The sequence below is a fragment of the Ursus arctos genome, unplaced genomic scaffold (assembly GCF_023065955.2).
Source record: "Ursus arctos isolate Adak ecotype North America unplaced genomic scaffold, UrsArc2.0 scaffold_8, whole genome shotgun sequence".
In the NCBI taxonomy this organism is placed as follows: domain Eukaryota; kingdom Metazoa; phylum Chordata; class Mammalia; order Carnivora; family Ursidae; genus Ursus; species Ursus arctos.
Window position 1 is genome coordinate 56663268 of NW_026623100.1, and position 23864 is coordinate 56687131.

Sequence of the window (23864 nt, forward strand, 5' to 3'; positions counted from 1 at the left end):
TCTTCTGCGCGTGCTTTGCTGGTAATGGCGGCCGCCAAGAAGCCTTTGGAGTTCCACGCCAAGCGGCCCTGGCGCGGAGAGGAGGCGGTAGAAGATCCGGACGAGGACAACGAGGAGGATAACGATGAAGCCGAGAATGGGTTCTCTCTGGAGGAAGTATTACGGCTTGGAGGCACCAAGGTAATGGCTTCTGACTCGCGGACAAGGAACGGGACAGAGTGCGAGGAGTGGTCTCACGAGTGGCCTGGCCGCCCCCGACCGGCAGCGTGGGAGGGCGTCTTGCACTCAGATCCCAGCTTCGAAATATGCGCTCTGCGCTTCCCACACTTCTTTTCCCACTGCTGTTTATAAGCGAAGAGCCCTTTGGAATTGAACGTTTTTACGGTGTGGCCTTTCGTAGGATGTAGGTGACCCTGTCATTTCACTGATCTATAACTGGCACTCCATCAGGTCGGTGAAGACTGACCTTTTTGGGTCCTGACGTCGTGGCATCAGTGTTCTGAACTCCAGTGTTGTTGGAATGTTAACTTCTGTTCTCATTGAGTAGACGCACATGTTTACGGTCTAAAGCCCTCTGCTCTCTTGGAATTTACATCCTAATTAAGGGAAAGAATCAGTAACCAAACTTTTGAATATTGTATGTCAGATGCTGAGTAGTGCCACGAAAAAGAAGAAAACAAGATAATCAGTGGGAAGGGCGTAACAGTTTTAATGAGGTGATGGGAAACTCATCATTGAGATGTTTGAGAAGAAAACTGTAGGAAAGAAAGGAGTGAGCCAGGCTGTCCTGTGAGCAACAAAGTCAGTGTAGCTGAGGCAGAGTGAGGTAAGGAGAGTAATAAGAAATGAGGTCCGAGAGGTCAGAATATAGGCCTTTCTCTGAGTTTGGAGCAAGTACAAGACGGAATTTGGCTTACTTTTTTTAGCACATGTTTTGAGGCTATTGGTGGGGAGAGAAGTAGGGCCAGGAGAAATGCAGTTTACAGGGGTAGATACAGTTTGCCCTGTACTTGTGTTGTACTAATTTTTGAATAGGTAATATTTCACGCGCTACAAAAAAATTCCGTTTTGGGGCGCCTGGGTAGCGCAGTCGTTAAGCGTCTGCCTTCGGCTCAGGGCGTGATCCTGGCGTAGCGGGATCGAGTCCCACATCTGGCACCTAGGCTGGGAGCCTGCTTCTTCCTCTCCCTCTCCCCTGCTGTGTTCCCTCTCTCGCTGGCTGTCTCTCTGTCACATAAATAAATAAAATCTTAAAAAAAAAAAAAATTCCGTTTAAAAAAGGAGTAGTACTTGGTGAAAAGTTCTCTTTCCCACTTTTATCTTTAGCTGTGCAATTACTAGCCAAAGCACGTATTTTTATGTCTTTTATATCTTCCAAACAAACGCACACTTGTTATTTTTTACACAAGATACTGTATAATATTTTATGTATATTTTTTCTTGCTGTCTTAAAGATTCTTCCATATCACTATATAAAGTGGTGTCATTGGTTTTATGCCTGCATAAATCATTGTTTTAATCTTTCTAACCAGCCATTTATCATGGATGTTTAGGTTATCAGTCTTCTGCTATTTTAAGTAATGCTTCAGTAAATAATCTTGAAAATAGATCTTTTCCCACGTTTGTGAACATATATGTAATCTAAATTGATAGAAATGGAACTGCTGGATCAAAGAGCGCGTGTCTTGTATTTTGATGTGAAGGTAGTAAGTTGCCCTCCATAGAGGTTGTGCTAATTTACATTTCCATCAGCCATGTAGGAAGGTGCCTTTTCCTCCTACCATCTCCCCAACACCACCTGTCACAATTTTATCTTCCTCACCTGACAGATTAGAAAATGGATGCATCATGGTGGTTTTAATTTGGATTTTTCTTAATGTCAGTGAAGTTGAGCATCTTTTCACATTTTTAAAAAACCAGTTTCCCCTTATGAACCATTTGTTTATATCCTTTGCAGATCTTTCAGTTATCACTTCCTTACCTGATGACCTGATGTGTAGGAACTTTTACATTAAATATTAAGCCCAATTACTCTGATGTCAGTTGCCAGTCCTTTTTTGTCCAATTTATTATTTGTCTTTTGACTTTTGTATGTTTTTTGTGTGAGAGAATGACAGTTTTACCCATCTTTGCCTTTAAGGGCCTGCATTTTATGTCATTTGGAAAGGTTTTCTCTACTCTGAAATTACTTTAATTATGGTGTGCAATCTCCTATTATAACTTTTTTTTCCCTACATGTAAATCTTTGATTCATCAAATATTTACTTGGTTGTAGGGTGGGAGCCCAGGCAATACCATGATAATTGAATTTAATTGATTTTAAAGATACAGATTTCAAATTAACTTTTGAAGTTTTTCTAAACTTTGGATTTGTAATTTATTTTTTAACTTTCTTTTGTTTACTGCAGCAAGATTACCTTATGCTGGCTACTTTGGATGAAAATGAGGAAGTGGTAGATGGAGGCAAAAAAGGAGCAATCGATGACCTTCAGCAAGGTGAATTGGAAGCATTTATTCAAAATCTTAGTTTGGCCAAGTATGCAAAAGCTTTCTTAGTAGAAGAAGATGAACCAGCTAAAAAAGAAAATGCCAGCAAAAAAGAAGCAAAAGTATCTAAAGTAGATAATAAAAAGCAAAATGCAGCGGAAAGTGAAAGGACATCACTCGTTAAGGTAAAAAATAAGAAGAAGCCAGAACAACATTCTTATGAGAACAACAGTGTCACACCAAAAGTTAAGAAAGATAAACAACAGGACATCTTTGAATTTTTTGAGAGACAGACATTGTTACTCAAGCCTGGAGGCAAATGGTATGATCTGGAGTACAGCAATGAATATTCTTTGGAACCCCAGCCTCAGGATGTTGTGTCTAAGTACAAAATCTTGGCTCAGAAATTATATGAGCATGAAATCAACTTATTCAAAAATAAGACAAACAACGAAAAAGGAGCTTCTTCTACCTGGATGAAGACAATTGTGTCATCAGGGACGCTAGGTGACAGGATGGCAGCCATGATTCTTCTTATTCAGGATGATGCTGTTCACACACTCCAGTTTGTAGAAACTCTCGTGAACCTTGTTAAAAAGAAGGGTAGCAAACAGCAGTGCCTCATGGCTTTGGATACTTTCAAAGAGTTACTCATTACAGACCTTTTGCCAGACAGTCGGAAACTCCGGATTTTCAGCCAGCATCCCTTCAACAAACTAGAACAGTTGTCCAGTGGCAACAAGGACTCAAGAGATAGAAGGCTGATGTTATGGTATTTTGAACACCAGTTGAAACACCTTGTGGCTGAATTTGTGCAGATCTTAGAAACCTTAAGTCATGATTCATTAGTAGCCACTAAAACTCGAGCTCTTGTTGTAGCTCATGAGCTGCTTTGTAACAAACCTGAAGAAGAAAAGGCTCTTCTTGTGCAGGTGGTAAATAAACTGGGAGATCCTCAGAACAGAATAGCCACAAAAGCCTCCCATCTGTTAGAGACATTGCTTTGTAAACATCCCAATATGAAAGGAGTTGTATGTGGCGAAGTAGAAAGGCTGCTCTTCCGCTCAAATATCAGCTCCAAAGCGCAATATTATGCAATTTGCTTTTTAAATCAAATGGTCCTTTCCCATGAAGAAAGTGAATTAGCTAATAAGTTAATTACTCTGTATTTTTGTTTTTTTCGGACTTGTATCAAGAAAAAAGATATTGAATCAAAAATGCTTAGTGCCCTTTTAACAGGAGTAAATAGGGCATACCCTTACGCCCAGACCGGTGATGACAAAGTGAGGGAGCAGGTGGACACGCTTTTTAAAGTGTTGCATGTTGTGAATTTTAATACCAGTATACAGGCTTTAATGTTGCTTTTCCAAGTAATGAACTCTCAGCAGACGATATCAGATCGATACTATGCAGCATTGTATAGGTAAGTACATACCGTTTCAATAGGTGAATGTGAGGAATAACGTGATTTAATAATAATGTGATTTAATACACAGCATCTACTTTGCCACTCTGTGGGGCAAGAAACTTAGAAAACTGGATTTTAGGCCCCACCTCAGCATTTGCTAATCACCAACTTTGAATAAGTCACTAACCTTTGCTTTCCTGTTGGAAAATTATGTTACATGTTTTGCATACATTATTTTTTGGTTTTGAGAACTTGTTAAAATACAGAAAAATACCCTTCCCCAAAAAAGCATCCATATCCTACCACCTAATATTTCAACTTTAACCTTCTGCTATACTGTTTTAAGTCTTTAAAATATTAAAAAATTAGAACTGCAGATATAATTGAAGTTTCCTTCACTCCCTTCCCCCTCACTCACATCCTCAGTCCTATATTTCTTCCCCCTGTCCTTCACACAGCCATTTAGTAATTCATTCAACAGCAGTTTTTTAGGTGCCATCTATATGCTGGACACTTCTAGGTGCTCTGGATAGAGCACGGAACGAAATTCCCACCCCTAGAGGTGTTTACATTCATATTGAGGAAGACAGACTGTAAACAAGAAAGTCTGTTAGGGAGGGTTAGGGTTGCATTTTTGGAATTTTTTAAATTATTGGGATTAAAATTTTGTTCACTGAATTTTGTAGTTGTCCTGACACACACCTATTGAGGGATGATATTTTGAGTAGTGTGTAAACACTTTGGAATTCTTTAAGTATACCAACAAGCTATATATTCCTTTCTAATTCATTTTAATAATTTTACATAACATATATCTTGTGAGAAATAGAATGTACTGATTAATATCTTGAACTTAAGCCACAGTGCCTGGATTTGAGTCCCAGCCATTAGTTTGCTGTGTAACTCTGGACAAATTACTTAATCCTCTTTAAAATCCTATTAGTAAACACAATGGATGCCATTTTACTGTGGCCCAGCTTGTCTATAAAATGAAGAGGAGTGCACCTATCCTGTAGGGTTATTGTTACAATTATAAAACTTCCCAAGGTTACATAGCTAAAAAGTGACAAAACTGGGACTTCACCGAGTTCATGTGTATGTTAACCCATGTAATCTTAGTATGTGTTAAGTGTTTAGCAGTGCCTCATGCACAGTAAGTGCTCGGCAGGTGTTGGCTGCTGTTGTTACTAATACTACTCAGATGAATTCCTTAAGTTTACTCCTCTTAACATTTCTCCAGTCTGTGAGGTACTGTAATTTATGCAAAAAAAGCCAAGGTCAAGTTAGGTGGCAAATCCAGGTCTTCATGCTTTGGGAGTTCATAATGTTTCATGGTACTGATTGCACAGGTACACTAAAGAAAATCACAGAATCCTTTCCATAACTCTTAAGAGTATAATTGTTTTAAGTAGTAAGTACTTCTTTAGCTTGGCTCTAGAGTTCCAGGGCTGAAAATGTAGAGGTTTCGGGATCTTAGGGGTTTTTTGTTACTTTTGATGGTCATAAGAACTTTTTGGACAATGTTTGGAATCTATCATAAACATACTTTTCTAATATCCACTTAATATCTCAGTATTTAACACAACAGTCTAAGTGAGGAGTACATTCTTATATTCTTTAAATTACTGCTTGCTAAGAGCTCTCACAGATGGATTTACTCAAAGGACTTTCTAAGCCTTCTTACAGTATTTCTTTTGGTTTTCTTAAGAGTCATTTAAACAAAATTTCCCTAATGTTATTTGAAAGATAAGGGAAACAGGATTTGGTTTACAAAAATATGTTTTATCAAAAACTTCAAGAACGTGTTCTCTGTCAAATGGCGGGGATACACGTATCTAAATTCTCAAGTGTTTTAAAAATGAGTTGCAAAATGGATGAAAATGTTGAAAATTTTAAATGTGAAGACAAAATTGAATATCAAATATTGAATAATATAGGATATCTCAGTATCACCAGAATTAAAGAACTAACGAATGGGGGAAAGTGGGTATGCGGAGCAATATGAAAATGCTTCACAGGGTCAGATATTCCCATTTCTAGTATTAATGGAAAAAAGTTCACAGAAGTGCTTAGAATAAGAAGTAACACTGCACATGAGCACATACTGAGGATTGTGTGAATTCTGCATATCCTAATGTCTGGACGGCAAGAGCAGCTGGAGCACCTCTAGGATTCAGCAGCTAGGATAAGGAGAAAAGTTTAAAGTTATCATGTTCAATTTTCTACTCTACATGTGTGTTCATTAGAATCATGTGGACGCGTCTGGTCCCCCAAGTAGGGGGTAGTGGTACAAGGGTAATAACTCTGGTCTAATCCACTGCTTTCATAGGTCAGTTTTCATTACTTGGTTTTGGGTTAGCCTTTCGTGTGAGGTTCTATATCTGTATAAAAATTATGCTGTCATCCTAAAGAATGGAAAACCCCTTGGAAAAGAGGCAAGAAACCACAAAAAAATGTCTCTCCTATGATATTCCCACCTTCCCCCAAGATCATCATTCTTTGTTTTGGTCATTGACTTCCATTTTACATCTTAGGTCTCTTGATCTAAAATAAACAGGAAGATTATCTCTAACTAAGCGAGGTTAGCAGTTGCCTCTACTACTGGTTGTAGAGAAATTTTATGAATAAACATTTGATCTTGTTTTTGTTTTATAGGAAGATGTTGGATCCAGGATTGATGATGTGCTCTAAGCAAGCCATGTTTCTTAATCTTATCTACAAATCTCTGAAAGCTGACATCGTGTTGCGCAGGGTGAAGGCTTTTGTGAAGAGGTTACTCCAAGTTACTTGCGAACAGATGCCACCATTCATATGTGGAGCTTTATACCTTGTGTCTGAGATCCTTAAAGCAAAACCAGGTTTAAGAAGTCAACTAGATGATCATCCGGTATATCTTACAACTGCTTTTTAAATCGAGTGGGTTCTGAAATATATTGGTATTTTTCTTCTTTGCTTCAATGACAGTAACTTACTTAGTTCTCTGGAGCGTGAACATGTGTGAGTCCTGGAGTTGGACAGACCTGAATTTTAGTCCCAGGTGTACAGTTCTACTAGGTGGGCATGTTGCTTGACCCCTTCACTCATAGTAAACTGTACTACACTAACCCGTAATTGTATGACGTAATTACAGTTAGGGAGCTAGTGGATCTCTTAAACCTGTTTTCTCAGTTGTGAAATGGACATAGTAGCCCCTACTTCATAAGGTTATTTATAACATATCAGAAATTTGAGGGCTGAATGTTTTCATGTAAAAAATCCCAGTCTCAGGGAATTGTGGCTCAGAACTTAATTCTCTTACATTTTAAAAAAGAATACAGTGCCTATAAATTTGATTGATGGAATTTTCATGTTTCACCATTATAGCAATAAGTGGGTCTTCATAACTGAATACAGACTTCCAGTTGATTAATGCAGATTTATTAAACCATTTGTTTTAGGAGTCTGATGAAGAGAATTTTATTGACATAGGAGACGATGAAGACATAGAAAAATTCACCAATGCAGATAAAGAAACAGATACCGTAAAAACAGCTGAGACAGAAGAAAATGTGTCTGACAGTGCTATGGAAACAAAAAAATCAGAGTCTGCTTCTTGGGTGCACTTTGATAATTTGAAAGGTGAGCTTCTTAAATCTTTGAATTGTTCTCTTGAACTTTTAAACAGGAATTGGATTCTCCTTTGATCTTTCTTTTTTTAAGATTTAATTTTTTTTAAGTAATCTGCACCCAGCGTGGGGCTTGAACTCACAACCGCAAGATCAAAAGTTGCATGCTCTACTGACTGAGCCAGCCAGGTGTCCCCCCTTTGATCTTTTTTTTTTTTTTAAAGATTTTATTTATTTATTCGACAGGATAGAGACAGCCAGCGAGAGAGGGAACACAAGCAGGGGGAGTGGGAGAGGAAGAAGCAGGCTCATAGCAGAGGAGCCTGATGTGGGGCTCGATCCCATAATGCCGGGATCACGCCCTGAGCCGAAGGCAGACGCTTAACCGCTGTGCCACCCAGGCGCCCCCCCCCCTTTGATCTTAATAGAAATTAACACTATACCATTTTAGAAGTCCTCCGTATTTTTTTTTTAAGTAGAACTTTTATAGCCAGATATATTCAGGAACTTAGAAGTAAATTTTTAACATAGTGAATCACTTGTCTACTTATTAATAATACTACAGATAGTAACACGTTTTAAAGTAATTTTGATCTTAGAAATTAAAGCAGATACCTTTTCGAAATGCAGCCTCTTCATTTGAGCTATAAAGAAGAGCACACTAAACCTTGGGGATCAAAAAATGTGCCAGTCCATTTCTTCAAACTTGTTGTGGAACTCTTGGTCAACTTTTTCATCTCCCCAAACTTCAGTTTGCCTATGAAGTATAAAAGAGAAGTATGCTAGCAACCAGGAAAGTGTTTAAAAGAATCCATCAATTTCCCTGAAGGCTAAACTGAGAATAATCCTGTAGAAGGATGATGAACATGTGTATTGTGAAGTAGACAGTTTGTTGTAATGTGTTCTGGAAGTTCTTTGAAAATAACATAAAACTTGTTCCAAGTGAGAATTATTCCTGGACGTAATTTAATAAGAAATATTCAGTGCACTTAAAGTTCCAGAAGAATTTAGACCTATTTAAAATCTTCAGGCTAGTTGACATTTTAAGCCTTATAACCTAATTGATCCAGATTTGGGCATCTTTTGCTGCCTGGTTTATTCAGTAGCAAATACTACCCTGCGTACCATATCTAATTCTTGTTGGGGCTTGGAATGTTTAATCTAGGTAGGATGCCTGGCTAACTAAGAATGTTGAAAATTATAGTTCCTTACATATACCTGTATATATTATAGTTACTGGTGACAACATTAGTGATGGTGGTTTTAGTGAACTCTTGGGCTAGGAATAAAGCATTTGAAATATAGTATTTTTGTTTGTTCTCAGGTGGCAAACAGTTAAAGACATATGATCCATTCAGTAGAAACCCTTTATTCTGTGGAGCTGAAAATACAAGTCTTTGGGAACTCAAAAAGGTAAAGTAATGTTAAATTGTCTTTTAATTCATTGATGCTTTATATATGCCCTCATGGATTTAACACCTTGAAGTTTCCATTTTGCTTATAAATGATCAATATAGTTTAGTTTAGACACTAGTTAATTGGCATAAGGGAGCAATTTGAAGCATGGCACCCAGCTGTAATGCTTTATAACCCATATTTCTGTAGTCTTTGATAAACATTAAATTTACACATTTATACATTCCTACATTTACATGTAGCAAATCTTAAATAATGTGGATGCAAAATAAGGATGTTATACATGGCTATAAATAAATTTTGCTTTTTGTAGGTAAATTATTGCATATGATGGCTCTTTAAAATGGGTTGATTTTCCTTTATGCATTAGATCTCCTTGAGAAGTTTTGTGATGATAGAACTGTTTGCAAATAAAGTTACTTTTTAAATGCATTAGAGGAACCCATATTTCCAATAAACTTTCCGTGGTATCTTTGGAAAAGCAAGTGTCTTACCACACAGACTCCTGTGGGCCCTTGACACCTTTTCAGTGAGTCTGCAAAGTCACAGCTACTTTCATAGTGATACCAAGGCACATTATTGCCTTTGTCACTCTGTGGACAGTGGCAGTGATGGTATTAAAGAAATGATAGCTAAGGGGCGCCTGGGTGGCTCAGTCGTTTAAGCGTCTGCCTTCAGCTCAGGGTGTGATCCCGGAGTCCTGGGATCAAGCCCCACATCAGGCTCCTCCTCTGCTTCTTCCTCTCCCACTCCCCCTGCTTGTGTTCCCTGTCTCGCTAGCTGTCTCTCTGTCAAATGAATAAATAAAATCTTTAAAAAAAAAAAGAAAAGAAATGATGGCTAAAACTGCTAGTGCCTCAGCGCAGATAAGGACAGTAGCCATTATATTCTTCACTGCCGTGTACCTTCAGGGAAAAAAAAAAAGCTAGTATCACATAAGAATGATGAAACAGGGGGCGCCTGGGTGGTGCAGTCGTTGGGCGTCTGCCTTCAGCTCAGGGCGTGATCCCGGCATTATGGGATCAAGCCCCACATCAGGCTTCTCCGCTAGGAGCCTGCTTCTTCCTCTCCCACTCCCCCTGCTTGTGTTCCCTCTCTCGCTGGCTGTCTCTCTCTCTGTCAAATAAATAAATAAAATCTTTAAAAAAAAAAAAAAAAGAATGATGAAATAGAAAAAATTAGTGATTATCTTGACCCTAAAGTACATGTCTTTTTCATAGTTTATGTGCAGATACAGCAAGAATCCATAACATACTTCTGCTGCACACCTAAGAATGAGGTTGTCTTGTGTCTTGGGAAAAGTACCTGTGTAGTTTGTTGTAAACTCAGCGGCTTTGTTCATAAAAGACTGGTTGACAGACTGGTTATTCAGATTTGGGCATTTGGGAGACATTTTCTTGAAAGTGAATGAAGTGAATCTGTTATTTCAAGCAAAACAGCTGACAATATTTGTTGTCAATGATAAAATTCAAGCTTTTAACCAAAGTAAAAGTTTGGAAATCTTGTAACCACTACCTTGAACTGGACACTTTCTCAATATGTAAAAACTTTTCTGATAAAATCAGTGGTTAGGGGCGCCTGGGTGGCTCAGTCGTTAAGTGTCTGCCTTCAGCCCAGGTCACGATCCCGGCATCCCACTTCTCTTTCCAGCTCCCCTTGCTTGTGTTCCTTCTCTTGCTGTCTCTCTCTGTCAAATAAATAAATCTTTAAAAAAAAAAAAAATCGGTGGTGATAGTAATGATGTGATTTTTGTGATAATGTAACCAACCTGTGGAAGAACTGCATAATTTACTTAATCAGTATTTTCCAAATGACTAAATGCTCAGTGTTACAAAGGCATGGTTTTAATTAAAAGATCTATTCAAAGTAGACCAATTAATTTTAAGTAGCAAGTACCAAAAGCTGATTGATAGGGTTTCAGATTCCATATTGCAACTAATCTCAGTTTGGGTGTAGTATCAAAGAAGAAAATCCATAATTATGTGAAAGGTTATCAGTTAACCCTCCTGTTTCCAACTATATATATCTGTGTGAGGCAAGATTGTCTTCATATACTTCCAACTACAAAATAACATGGAATACAGAAGCACATATGAGAATCCACCGTCTTCTATTAAGCCAGACATTAAATAGATTTATAAAACTGAAATAATCCTACTCTTTTTGCTAATGCTTATTTGTTCTAAAAACCTCATTTTTCATAAAATATTTATATTAACATATAATAGACTCATTGTTATTTTAAATGGACTATAAATAATTGTTTCAAAATTTCCTATTGTGGGCACCTCACTGGCTCACTCATAAGAGCATGCGACTCTTGCCCATGGAGTCATGAGTTTAAGCCCCACGGTTGATGTAGAGAGAAATAAATAAAAATTTAAAAGAAAATTTCTGTTATAATTTCTAATAAGGTAAATAGATGTATCCCACTTAAACTAAGGAAGCTCTTGAAGTGCTTGACTTTTAAATGTATAAAACACTCCTGAGACCAAAATTTTGAGACTCACTCTTCTCTAATGTATTGGCTTAAGTTTCAGTTCTTTGGGTTTACAACTGTAGTAAGAGTTGACTTTCCTTTTTTTTTTTTTTAAAGCTATCTGAGCATTTTCATCCCTCTGTGGCCCTTTTTGCAAAGACTATCCTTCAGGTAAGTCTAATATTTAAAGTCAAGAAATAAGAAAAAATAGTCTAGTTTTAGATAACCAATAATTGGTCATACAGTGTTTTCTAAACACCACACAGAATCATAAACATTTTCTGCCATTGTCAAGGACCAATGACTTGTTTTCATAAACATTTTCTGCCATTGTCAAGGACCAATGACTTGTTTAATACAGTACAGCAGGTAATTCTTCCCACTGTGTGGTGAATAGAAATATAGGATATTAGAAAACTGCAAGAGTTATTTATTACATTCTGGCTTTTCTCCTGAAGACTGCCCTTTCCCATTTGCTGTGTTGGCCACATCAGTGTTTGGTTCCTGGTTAATAGATGACCTACAGTATTCATATTGTTTACCTATCCATAAAATCAACAGTGTATCATAAAATATGTATGTATATGTATGACTGTTTAATTCTTCAAGTAAAGAGGGATGAGATGTCATTTATGGCATATATGTGCCTTTGATGCATTGTAGTAGATGGTGTTTTTCCTTTTTTTTCTTAATCTTCCCACCCCCTCCACCTTTCAGGGAAGTTATATTCAGTATTCAGGGGACCCACTCCAGGATTTCACATTAATGAGATTCTTAGATCGATTTGTATACCGAAATCCAAAGCCACATAAAGGCAAAGGTATGCTTCTATTTAAGTATTTGGTTTTCACTTGACATTTAATAAATAAGCATAAAACTAGGTTTTATATTACACTGTCTTGATTTTTACATTCCAGAAAACACAGAAAGCGTTGTGATGCAGCCAAAAAGAAAACATTTTATGAAGGATATTCGTAGTTTTGCTGGTAAGTATAAAGCCTAGATGGTTGAAACTGACAAGAAAGCACAAGTCAGTAACATAAACTATGTTATTCTTTGCTCCATTTTACGAGAATAAACCTAAGCAGAGATATTATCCATCTTTTGTTCCCAAAAATGTGTATGCATTTTTAAGTTTACTGTGCCTGACTAGGCCTTTTATTTTTTTAAACTTTATTACAGAAAATTTCAAACATATCCAAAGTAAATACTCAGATAGTATAATGAACTTCCCTGTAAATATCACCCAGCTTCAACAATTACCAACATTTTGCCATTTTTATATCATCGATAGCTTTATTGGTGACCCCCCCCATATACAACTATCTTTTAGAGTTAAAGACCATCTTTTTTTTTTTTTTTTTTTTTGAGAGGGAGAGTGTTAGCAGGGGAAGGGGCAGAGGGAGAGAGAATCTCAGATTCCCTGCTGAGCACAGAGCCTGAGGCAGGGCTTGATCCCACAATCCTGAGATCACAACCTGAGCCAAAACCAACAGTGGGATGCTCAACCAACTGAGCCGTTCAGACACCGCTATAATTAAAGACCATCTTAAGTTCTTTAATGTGGGTTCAGCAGAAAACCCACAACTAGTTTTGTCACAGAGCATCATTTTAAATTAGGTGATAACTTTTTATGGGTACTGAGTACCCATCTTGTGGATTTGATTCTGTTTCTGTATTCAGAGCAAACATTTCTTTATATTATTTTCATTCAGAGACTAGGGTTAATTTGTACTTTATTAATCATTTAATTTCCAACTGATTTATTTCACAGAGGTCCAGATATGTAAATGGACTCACCCAAAGTTAATAGAGTTAAAATTTAGAAGCCAAATCCAATTTTAAGCAAGATGAGTTAGAAATTTTGATTGTGAAGAGAGAAAACTAATATTCTTATAATTCCTTGTTCTTGTTCCTTAATTTTCATCAGTATTAAGTAAAATTGTGGATAATTCTGTTTACCTTCACTTCCTGTTCAGAATGGCAGGAGTTACTGTCTTTTTTCCCAAGATGATAAGTTTAAAGTGATATTAAGAGAACTCTTTAATTTTATTTCACTTAAAATTGGGGTCCTGGATGCAGCTGGAGGACAATGAAAACAACGTTCTTCCACAGTGATGCATTCACTGATGGCTACATATGTCATTGTAGCCAGCAGTTTCAAATGTTTGGTCTCCTGCACTCAGACTTTTCCAGAGACTGTCCTTTGCACTAGAAGATCCCTTCTGTCCACTTTCCTTACATTTTGAGACTTCAGAATTGTAGGTATGCTGTATATAGTCTTATGAGCTTGAATAACATAATGAGGATTATTTTAATAAAAGTTTTTTCTTAATCTGTTTTCCTAGTGAACAGTAAGGAGTTCCTTGCAAAAGAAGAAAGCCAAATACCAGTGGATGAACTATTTTTCTACAGGTAATATACTTAATGCAGTCTTTCTAGGGGAACTATTAATATTTAAATTTTTAGGAAAAAAGATGAAATTTTTAGATTCCATAAAATGCTTCATTAACATAGGTCTCTCTTGAAAAAATCTAAAGGTATGTAGTTGGGATGCCTGGGTGGCTCAGTTGATTAAGGGGCTGCCTTCGGCTCAGTCATAATCTCAGGGTCCTGGGATTGAGCCCCACATTGGGCTCCCTGCTCAGTGGGGAGTCTGCTCCTCCTCCTCCTTTTGCTCCTCCCCCCCCTTGTGCTTGCTTGTGCTCGCTTGTTCTCTCGCTCTCTCAAATAAAATCTCTTAAAAAAAGTATGTCAGCTTATTTTTTTGCAAAAGGAATTTATAAATCATTCAGTTTGCTAATCTTAAAATATCTAAGTGAAACTTAAAACAAGTAAATTTGTGGATATTTTTAATAATGTAGCTTAAATTTTATTTTATGACTCTTTGTAAAACCTAATCTTTAATCTCTTATTTTTTTTAATATAGTAATTGTCTTATAGGCTTTAAATCTGTTATCGGTCTAACATAATGATAAGCAACTCATGAGTAATTTGTCCAAAATACGACTAAGCCCAATTAGCAAAATTCACTGTGTTGTTAAATAGAGAAGTCTAAACTTACTAGTATTTTTATTGTTTTCTGATTGGTTAATTGTTTCATTTGATTTTTTAAAATATTTTGTGTGAAGAATTTTGAGGGTATGATCCCATCTGCAGAATGCTAAGTTTCACTCTCCCCTAGTATTAGAATGGGTCTGATTAAATACTGTGATTAGATGTTGTCTAGAGCCACATTTTTGTTTTATTTCTAACACATTAGTGTTGACACTAAAACAACCTTTTACCAAGTCATTTAATTAAGATGAGTTCAGCTGTTTTTATGAAAAACTAAATCCTAAATCTTTGAAATTTATTATACTTTGCGTTCAGAAGTTGCTGTTTAAATTCAAAACTTTTGTTTATGATAAATACAAATTTTAGTCATTTTTATCCAGCTGAGTTAACAGTTTTTACACTTGTGTCACTGGTCATAGGTGCTCTGATTATAGCAAAATGGACCCTTTAATACAATTATCAAATAGGGGCGCCTGGATGGCTTAGTCAATTGTGAGTGTCTGACTCTTGGTTTCTGCTCAAGTCATGAACTCCAGGTTGTGAGACTGAGCCCTGCGTCAGGCTGCATGCTCAGCAAGGAGTCTGCTGGAGATTCTCTTTCCCTCTCCCTCTGCCCCCCACCTCATGTGCACACATGCATGCTATCTCTCTAAATAAAATCTTAAAAAAATAAAGTAAAATTTTCAAATATATAACATGCATTTTTTCAGGTATTATAAGAAAGTTGCTATTGTTAAAGAGAAACAAAAACGGAATGCAGATGAAGAAAGTATAGAAGATGTGGATGATGAAGAGTTTGAAAAGATGATTGGTAATTTGTTTTTATTGACTGTTTAATCTGTAAAATAATCTATTTCTGTTGACTTATAGAACCATGGAATATTAGTGGTAGGAATCTTAGTTTTAGAAAAGAATACCATGCAAATGACAATGGAGTAGTAAGAAATACTTTGATGGCATATGGCAGTTCACCCACACTTGCTCCAGAAAGACTTAGGATTGTGCGTGGACAGTTTGTGGGAAAAATAAATTTGTATTTATGTGGCGTATATTCATTCTTAAGGCATATACTCATCCTGATCTCTTACCGAAGAGAAACCGTTTTTACTGTTCCTGACTTCCTTGCACTATTGGTAGCAGTAGCCTCCTGTTTCATCTTTGTGATCAACAGAGCTACAAAAATTTTAATCTATATTTAGACTGAAACAAAAAATGGGAAATTAGAAAAGCTTACATTGAGTTTGCTTTTTTTGTACATTGTATTATATCTACTAAAAATAAGCACTTAAAAGGATTGCAGTTGCTAAATATCATTTTGATATTTACCCTCTTGCCGTAAAAATTAACTGGAATCCATTTTAGTTTGGGGATTTAATTAAGGTCGGTATATTCACAGGCTTATGTAGATTAATAAAACACACCAGCAGTAGTCAGATTTATATCATTTTGGTGCGTGCTTCTCATAAATAGCAGAATGACTGTTAATTCGTTCAGGTAGAAGACTTGGCAACTTTGTTATTCCTTGCTATATCTGACAATTTGTATTTTGTTCTCTGACAGACACATTTGAAGATGATAATTGTTTCACCTCTGGAAAGGATGACCTTGATTTTGCTGGGTAAAATAGTTTTCTTCAATCTTGTTTTTTAAAAAAGAATTTTCTCAGCATTTCTCAAATTGATTTCCTCAGAACAGAATACAGGACTCTGTGATGTGTAGGAGAAATTTATTGAAATAAGCTTGGGAAATGGATATAGTACTTTCATTCTAGACCTTTATAATGCATGTTAGTATATTAAATAGAGGTTCTAGGCTGTCTGTAACTTTGTTAATAGCCTAGTACCCTGCTAGTCACCAAAAAGCACTTTAGAAAACAATGTTCTCTCCTACACGTTGTTGTTTTTCTTCAGCAACATGAAAAAGAAAAAAAAAGGTTCTAAGGAAGACCCAGAAGATGAAGATTCAGAAGGCAGTGATGATGGCCTCGATAACTTGGATGACGATGAAGTTTCCTTAGGAAGTATGAATGAAGAATTTACTGAAATTGATGAAGATGGAGGAACATTCATGGATGTGTTGGATGATGAAAGTGAGGGCATTCCAAGTAAGCATTTTTTTTCCCCAAGTAAGCATTTTTAAAATTCAAGGCAAAAAACTGTATTTTTCCTTTCTTCCTCAGTATAGGCTAGTTTTCCTGTTGAAGCATTTTTTAAATATTACCTTGTATTCAAATTAATAATCAGTTTGGCTAGAAATTTAAATAGGACCTTTTCCCCCTCTTATTTGGAACTGAAATTTCAGTTGAGTTTTGAGCTTTTTTTTTTTTTAATCAGCAGTTAGGCGCTCTGCACAATACCTGTTGAGCTATTAAATTACCCTTTTTTTGTTGCTGTTAGAATAGGAATTATTTCTTAAAGTTAATCAAAATATTCATCATTTATCTTAGCCCTATAGCAGTTCTGTTGTTTTTAAATTACTTAATAGCATGTTTTTGTTTTTGTTTTGTTTTTGTTTGGGGGGAATAGAACTTGATGATGAAGTCAGCTCTAAAATCAGGACAAAGAGAAGCAAGAGAAAAGGTGCAAATGATTTTGACTTTGCTGGATCATTTCAAGGTAAGAAAATGTCTTAAGCAGTGGCTGTGTAAAAGTCACTACTCATTATCATTTTGGGAAATTTTCTAAATTGGTTAGTATAATTTTGGTTTTGCTTTTATTGTCATCTCAACAATTTTATTAGGATACTAACTCTTAAATAAATTATATTTGTCTTTAAATGCGAGCTACTTAACGGTGCTTGAAGATAACTGTAATTCTGTATTTTAACCCAAATACAACCTTTTTATAACAAAACCATGTTGAAAGATTGTTGAATCACTGTTGTACACCTGAAACTAATATAACTTTGTGTGTCAACAATACTTCGATTAAAATTTTAAAAAAAGATGTGTATTTTTCCAGAATCATTGGATTTACAGTTTAATAATCTAGGCTTGTACTTTTTTTTAGGACCAAGAAAAAAAAAGAAAGGAAATTTCAATGACTCCAACCTATTTGTATCTGCTGAGGAGGTGAGACTAATATACTACTTTAAGAAGTTAGCTATTCCACATTGTTTTGAGTTTTCTAATAAATGTATCTCTGTTTAAGTTTGGCCACCTATTGGATGAAAATATGGGATCCAAGTTTGATAACATTGGCATGAATGCCATGGCTAACAAAGATAATGCAAGTAAGTAACCCGAATTGGTTTTTTTTAAGGTTTATTTATTTATTTGGAGGTGGAGAGGGGGGAGTGGCACAGAGGGAGAGAGAATCTCCAACAGAACAGGCACAGGGCTCCATCCCACAACCTTGAGATCATGACCTAAGCTGAAATCAAGAGTCCAGACACTTAACCGACTGAGCCACCCAGGCGCCCCAAGTAACTTGAATTTTTTATGGAGGTTTTCAAATGGCCTTATCTTAGAACTTCTGAAGATGTAAATATTTTTTGAAGGACCATTTTTAGTAAGGATGAATAAAATGGTTTTTTTTTTTTTTTGAAGATTTTATTTATTTATTCGACAGAGATAGAGACAGCCAGCGAGAGAGGGAACACAAGCAGGGGGAATGGGAGAGGAAGAAGCAGGCTCACAGCAGAAGAGCCCGATGTGGGGCTCGATCCCAGATCGCCGGGATCACGCCCTGAGCCGAAGGCAGACGCTCAACCGCTGTGCCACCCAGGCGCCCCAAAATGGTTCTTTATAGCCTGGAAGGAATGGCTTTTTCATCTCTGTTTAGGGAGCATGTAGGATTAAAAAAGCATTTTAGACTACAGCAATAAAGACTAGTTACTTTAAACACTTAACTTCAGGTTTTTTTAGGAAGGCAGGCTGTTTTTATGTAATGTGAGTTTGCTAAGTAACTTTGTAAGTACTTTATAGACATTTTAATTCTGATATTGATAGTTACTGGCTTCTGTTCTTTTGCCAATGAAAGTGTTCAGGGGAAATAAAATCTTTAGAGCATTTGTTCCTTTCCTCTCCTCATCTTTTATTTGTTAAACAGTAGTCTTTAACAATAAATGCCAAAGGAAAGCAACAAACAAAAGCAGGGGGTTTGGACAGTGGCTGGGAAATGACTGTAAGCCATGGCAGACCAGAAGTTCCTGTTTTACTCTGTGGGGCCAGCAGTCTGCAGTGTGGTGTGCTCATCTTTCTTCTCCCCCTCAAAGGTCTCAAACAGCTTAGATGGGAGGCTGAACGCGATGACTGGCTACACAACAGAGATGTGAAAAGTATCATCAAGAAAAAGAAAAATTTCAAAAAGAGGAGGCCAAAAACCACTCAAAAAATTAAAAAGCAAAGAAAATGAGTTTTTTGAATAAATTATAAATTGTACTTACTCCTAATTTTTGCTATTCAACCATTTTTCTTGATCTTGCTCTCTGACTCCGTACATCCCAGACTGTTCAATGGATTTGTAATAAACTATAAATAAATATAGTCATTTATAAAATCATGTAAAAGTGTTAAAATTAAACTATGTTGAGAGAAATCAAGCCTCTTTTCCTTATTTCTACATGGTAAAATGAAAAAGACAGTAGGATACATGTTTCATGTACAAGCCCTCTAGCGTCTGTACTAATCACTGTAATGAGCACTATTTATCAAGCATTACTTTATACAGATTATTGTGCTGATTACACAATGTCATCTTGTTTAATCCTTGCAGTTCATAAGGTGGGCATTATTACCGCTACTGGACAGAGAAAGAAACAACTCCAAGAAATTAGCAAACCAGAGGTCACGCTGAAGTTTTAAGGCTGTGGTTTGTCACCACCACCTCAGATACGTTTCATTCCAATGTTTTTAACCACTGGTAGCTACTCATCTCCAAAAGAGAATTTTTGCCACCCTGTGTCCTCAGAAAGAGCTAAAATAGGGATAAACAGTAATTTGTCTTGGAAATTGACATTACAAAATAAAAAGTCCTTTAACCCTTAATTGGTCCTAAAGAAATTACTTCATTTAAAGGCTACCTGAAAAGGCTGTTTTATAGTCTTAAGGAAAAACATACCTTCCAAGATGAAGGGAAATTTCTTGCTCATTGTTTGCCTGAAATCTGATGGAAAAAAGAAGTCTTAAAATTAGACATGACTGGAAATTCATTGTATTAAAACAAAATACATAATTTAGTGCTAGCTTTAGGGTCTATGAGATAGGAATCCTATAGATGAGAAATGTGTTATGGTCCTTCTGGTAATTAGGAACTCTCTCCTGCGCACGGTATAAGTTGCCTTGCATGTTGTTCCCCAGCGTTATTTTGGAGTTTTTCAAATTTGGCCTGTATATATGATGTAATTTATTTAGAAAAGTAAGTTTTCAGTGTTAATGTGTAACTCCCTTATGTAATTATGAAGTTTGAGATCAACTTCAAAAACCGGGTAGCGTCTTAATTTCTAATTCCATAGCAAGGTAAAATGGGATCTGTAAACACAATAGTTTTATGGATTCCATTTTATCTTGTCACGGAATTAAAAACTTGAATTTGCTTTTATATACTGTTCAGATGTTTTCTTTTATACTCTTACACTTCAGAAGTGACTGTGTGCATCCTGGAGCACAGTGTTCCAGTGAAATACCTTAAGAGGACAAATGACAAGTTTCAAAGATGGCCACCACCCCCAGGACTACTAGTACCTGCTCTAGGGAAAGAGAAAGCAGCCCTTCCTCATTTTAAAAGTTGAGGGTTCAAATATAAAATTTCCCTCCAGAATGTGTCGCAGTACTTTCAGGGGACAGCCAGTGGCATGGGAAACGTTTTAAGTACCTAGTTATTGAGAACAGAGGAGGAACTCTGATAGCCTTTGAAACTGGTTACTTGACAACTCAGCTCTGCCACCACTTCTCAGTCTACCAAACAATAAGGTATAGCAGCAGGCCAAACTTCTTCACCTGTGTTCCCAAATTAAGCCAGACCAGACACTTGCTCTATGACCCAGACTACTAAAATCCATAGAAATGTGAAACATTTTCCCTAGTCTACAAACAAATAACATTATTTAGGGAGAAGAGTCATTAAGTCCACAATAATTAACACCAAGTTTCTTCTTGTGTCCATAAAAATGCCATATAAATTATTATTATTAACATATAACGTATTTGTTTCAGGGCTACAGGTCTGTGATTCATCAGTCTTACACAATACATAGCGCTCACCACAACACATACCCTCCCCAATGTCCATCACCTAGCCATCCCATCCCCCCACCTCCCTCCCCTCCAGCAACCCAAAATGCCTAATACATTGAAGAAGCAGTTTCTCTAAAAATGCTGTTTAGTACCTCAATGCATTAACTTCTGAATTAGGATTACCTTGGCTTGTGTTCATCTTGTTAAACAAAAAATATGCTCCAAAAACACCCAAGAGTTCAACTACTAAAACTCCTTTAAAGATCTTCTTTGCCACTGGTTCCATGGTGCGGACCATCCTAAATTCAACAATAACAAATACATGTCAACCTGAATGACCATACACAAACTATACCATTTCCACAAAAACAACTCCAATTCATTCCCACAGTCTGAATGATTTAGGGATAAAACCCTGAAGTTACTACTGTATGCCTATCTGTATTTGGTATGTCCCACTTTCCTAGTTTTCAATCTCCACGCCACACAATGAACCAATGACACCACTGGATAAAGCACAAAAAGGAGAGGAAACAAAAAAGCACTGTAAAAAAGAACTAACAATTTATGGAATTAAGATTTTTAATTGCCTAAGAATATAGAATATTGATAGGGTAAATCATTTCTTTTAAGCTAAACTAGGAATTAAGACATGATCTAACAGGCACCATACGTGAAAGCTCTTTATAAGTACCCTACAAAAGTAAGGTTATTCTGTGTAAGTGTCTGTAGATGTTTCATAGCCGGAGGTTTTCCTTTATTAATACAATATATATTGAACTATGTGCCACAGCCCAAGCATTTTATACAAAGTTGAGCAACAAATCAACTTCTTCCTGGGCAGCTGCTATTCTAACAGTAGTTTCAAACTAATTACATCACCCAAAAGACTTGTTAAAAATGCATATTCCTGGGCCTCAACCTGCAGTTTCCCCAGTCCTGTAGTTCCCCTAGATTCTGATGCAGCAAGTCTAGGGTTAGCATCCCAGTAATCTGCCCATCTGCAAGCAGCTCCAAATGACTTCTATACAAGAGGCCCCAAGACCACATTAGGAGGAAAACTGACCACCATCACCCAGTAAGTGGCAAACTAGACTTTAGATCTTGATTCTCTTCAACTAAAATAAAAGCTAATCAAGAAAAGGGTTTGAGTCTTCATTATCCTCCAACGTAAAAGCGAAACAAGGGAAAGGGCTATATAATCTTTAAAAAATAGCATATATGACTTTTACTGAATGTATGAAATGTAAATGCAAGTTCTTACTCTGCTTCCCTATAACCCCGACAATAGGAGAAACCAGTCATTTTTAATCTCAGGATTTTGATACTGTCCAATGTATGTTCTGTGTCATACTGTTCTCTGCCCTCTGTGCAGAGACAATAAGAACTATAATACTCTACAGTCCCAGCTCTCTGCTCATGGCCATGCATTCATGCCATTCCCTCGACTCCTTTTCACAATACCTGAGAGTGGGGTAATTAAATACCCTATTTTTGTAGGATTATCTAATTAATCTCTTTACCAGGTGTCCCTTCCCTCCAAAATTCCCTCATTTTGATAATGTGATCACCCTGGGGACTAAAAGATTAAAACTTTATTATTCTTATCTTAAAAAAAAAAAAAAAGCAGGAAGTTAAAGAAGAACTTATACATAACCAACAGGCAGGTGAGTTGGTGGGAAGGGAGAACTGTTGTGCTGTTTACAATACTCTACCTGACAGAAAGTAAGTCATGCTCAGTACAGGGACCTCTCTTAGGGTAATTTTTAATGTGCAATGGGTGAAAAAAATTTTAAATTAAAAATAAAGCCTGCCTGCATCAATATCCACAGTATAAGGAATCCAAGGAAAATTTGGGTTTTGTTTTGTTGGGAGAAGGTGAGGTTAAGGGTTCAAAACATAAAGTACAAATAACACTGTTACAACATTTACCTTTAATATATATATATATATATATATATATATATATATATATATATACACACACACACACATATATACACACATTTTACATTACAAGTCCCTCAGCTTCAGGAAAGGTGTTTACAACGACTGAAAAAGCCTAGCTGATAAAGGCCACCAAAGGCATACTTGTCCACTACAAAGTTGCGTTACTATCTGGCAGAGAAAGAACAAGATTAGACGAGATTTTGGAGAAGGATGGAATTTAGGTGGTATTAAAATAAAGCAGTCCTCGAGGCACGTGGGTAGCTCAGTAGGTGGAACCACGGACTCTTGATCTCAGGGTCCTGAGTTCAAGCCCCGCATTGGGCGTGGAGCTTACAATCAATCAATCAATCAATCAGTAAGTAAGTAAATAAGTAAAGTAAAGCAGTCCTCGAATGGGCTCGAAGAAAAGCAGGGCTGTGTACCATGGGGTTCACATCACACTGGGCTAAGAAGCTGATTAGGGTGCACAACAACACAAACGTTCAATGTTGCGTCCTAAAACGCCTCAATCTGTGCACTACAACTGGCAATCCACGGGGCTCAGCATCGCAGGCAAAACGATTTATCAAACGGCAACGTCTCTCGCACTCTAGACAGCAAGGTTTCTCAGCATCCCTGGGTTTAATTAGCTAAAGCGCTTTTTCCACGTTCCCACGGTGCAGAACCAAGGCGCCAGCGAGGCTTCCGAGAGCTGCCTCAGTTTGGCTACCCACGACCCTCAGGCCCTCGCGGCTCCCCGCCCCGGAGTCTCCAGGCCACGCCGGCGGCCCCCCGCGCTCTCCCGCCTGCCCGGGCTCCCCGGACACCCCCGCCCGGCTCGCAAACAACTCCGCGGGCAGCGCAGGCCGCACTGCTCCGCCGCGGCAAGGTCGCCGAGCGACCCGGAAACACTCGGGCCTGTCCCGCGCTCTCCCGCTGAAAGGATATAATGACACCCAACTTTCCTCCCTATGACTCCAGAACTTTAGGGAGGCCCCCCAAAAACCTGCCCCACTCCGCGCTCTGGAGAGCCCAAGTCAAGACACCCAGCTAACGCCACCGCTCTCTTACCTGAGGCGCTGACTCACAGGACTGCGCGTGCGCCAGGGTTGGCAAAGCCCCGCCCCTCCTGGCGTTGGCCCCGCCCCACACCGTAATTACTTTTTATTGTGCTTTTCTTACTGAGAGCAGATCGTGACTCAGGGCTGTGTCCGTTAATTTATTTAATCCTCACAAAAACCCTGTGTCATAATAGGTGCTATGAATGTCTCATTTTACAGAGGAGAGAATTTTACCCTGCTTACAATC

At 37.4% G+C, this 23864-nt stretch overlaps 2 protein-coding genes across 6 annotated transcripts; one reads left to right on the top strand and one right to left on the bottom strand.

Annotated features, from left to right (window-relative positions):
- CEBPZ (CCAAT enhancer binding protein zeta) lies at positions 1–18990 on the top strand. Its single transcript, XM_026478983.4, has 16 exons — positions 1–180; positions 2409–3910; positions 6551–6782; positions 7333–7513; positions 8825–8913; positions 11513–11566; positions 12113–12215; positions 12313–12381; positions 13744–13810; positions 15163–15263; positions 16013–16070; positions 16363–16556; positions 16978–17067; positions 17461–17522; positions 17602–17683; positions 18668–18990. Exons 1-16 carry the CDS (start codon positions 25–27, stop codon positions 18805–18807), a joined length of 3180 nt encoding a protein of 1059 aa, XP_026334768.3. The 5' UTR covers positions 1–24; the 3' UTR covers positions 18808–18990.
- CEBPZOS (CEBPZ opposite strand) lies at positions 2483–23680 on the bottom strand. Of its 5 annotated transcripts, XR_007190752.2 has the most exons (7): positions 23628–23680; positions 20811–20926; positions 19513–19557; positions 18839–18923; positions 8116–8257; positions 6001–6075; positions 2483–3074 (listed from the first exon to the last, which is right to left on the bottom strand). XR_007190752.2 is itself a non-coding variant. In XM_057309374.1 (5 exons), the coding sequence occupies exons 2-4, from the start codon at positions 20923–20925 to the stop codon at positions 18841–18843; spliced, it is 243 nt and encodes an 80-aa protein (XP_057165357.1). In that variant the 5' UTR covers position 20926; positions 23628–23680; the 3' UTR covers positions 2483–8257; positions 18839–18840. The 5 variants fall into 5 exon arrangements, 2 of the variants coding, with proteins under 2 accessions (XP_057165357.1, XP_026334805.1); XR_007190753.2 differs by lacking the exon at positions 6001–6075; XR_008958322.1 differs by having other exon boundaries at positions 2483–6075.
- Positions 23681–23864: the final 184 nt, after the last annotated feature.

What these genes read in the sequence shown, in the direction of transcription:
- CEBPZ (XM_026478983.4), top strand. Translation starts at nt 25, where the DNA reads ATGGCGGCCGCCAAGAAGCCTTTGGAGTTCCACGCCAAGCGGCCCTGG. An exon ending in TACGGCTTGGAGGCACCAAG is followed by an intron (nt 181 to 2,408) that starts GTAATGGCTTCT and finishes TGTTTACTGCAG; the next exon opens with CAAGATTACCTTATGCTGGC. An exon ending in TGAAAGTGAGGGCATTCCAA is followed by an intron (nt 16,557 to 16,977) that starts GTAAGCATTTTT and finishes TGGGGGGAATAG; the next exon opens with AACTTGATGATGAAGTCAGC.
- CEBPZOS (XM_057309374.1), bottom strand. Translation starts at nt 20,925, where the DNA reads ATGGTCCGCACCATGGAACCAGTGGCAAAGAAGATCTTTAAAGGAGTT. An exon ending in CAAGATGAACACAAGCCAAG is followed by an intron (nt 19,558 to 20,810) that starts GTAATCCTAATT and finishes TTTTTCCATCAG; the next exon opens with ATTTCAGGCAAACAATGAGC. An exon ending in ATTTCCCTTCATCTTGGAAG is followed by an intron (nt 18,924 to 19,512) that starts GTATGTTTTTCC and finishes ATTTATTTATAG; the next exon opens with TTTATTACAAATCCATTGAA.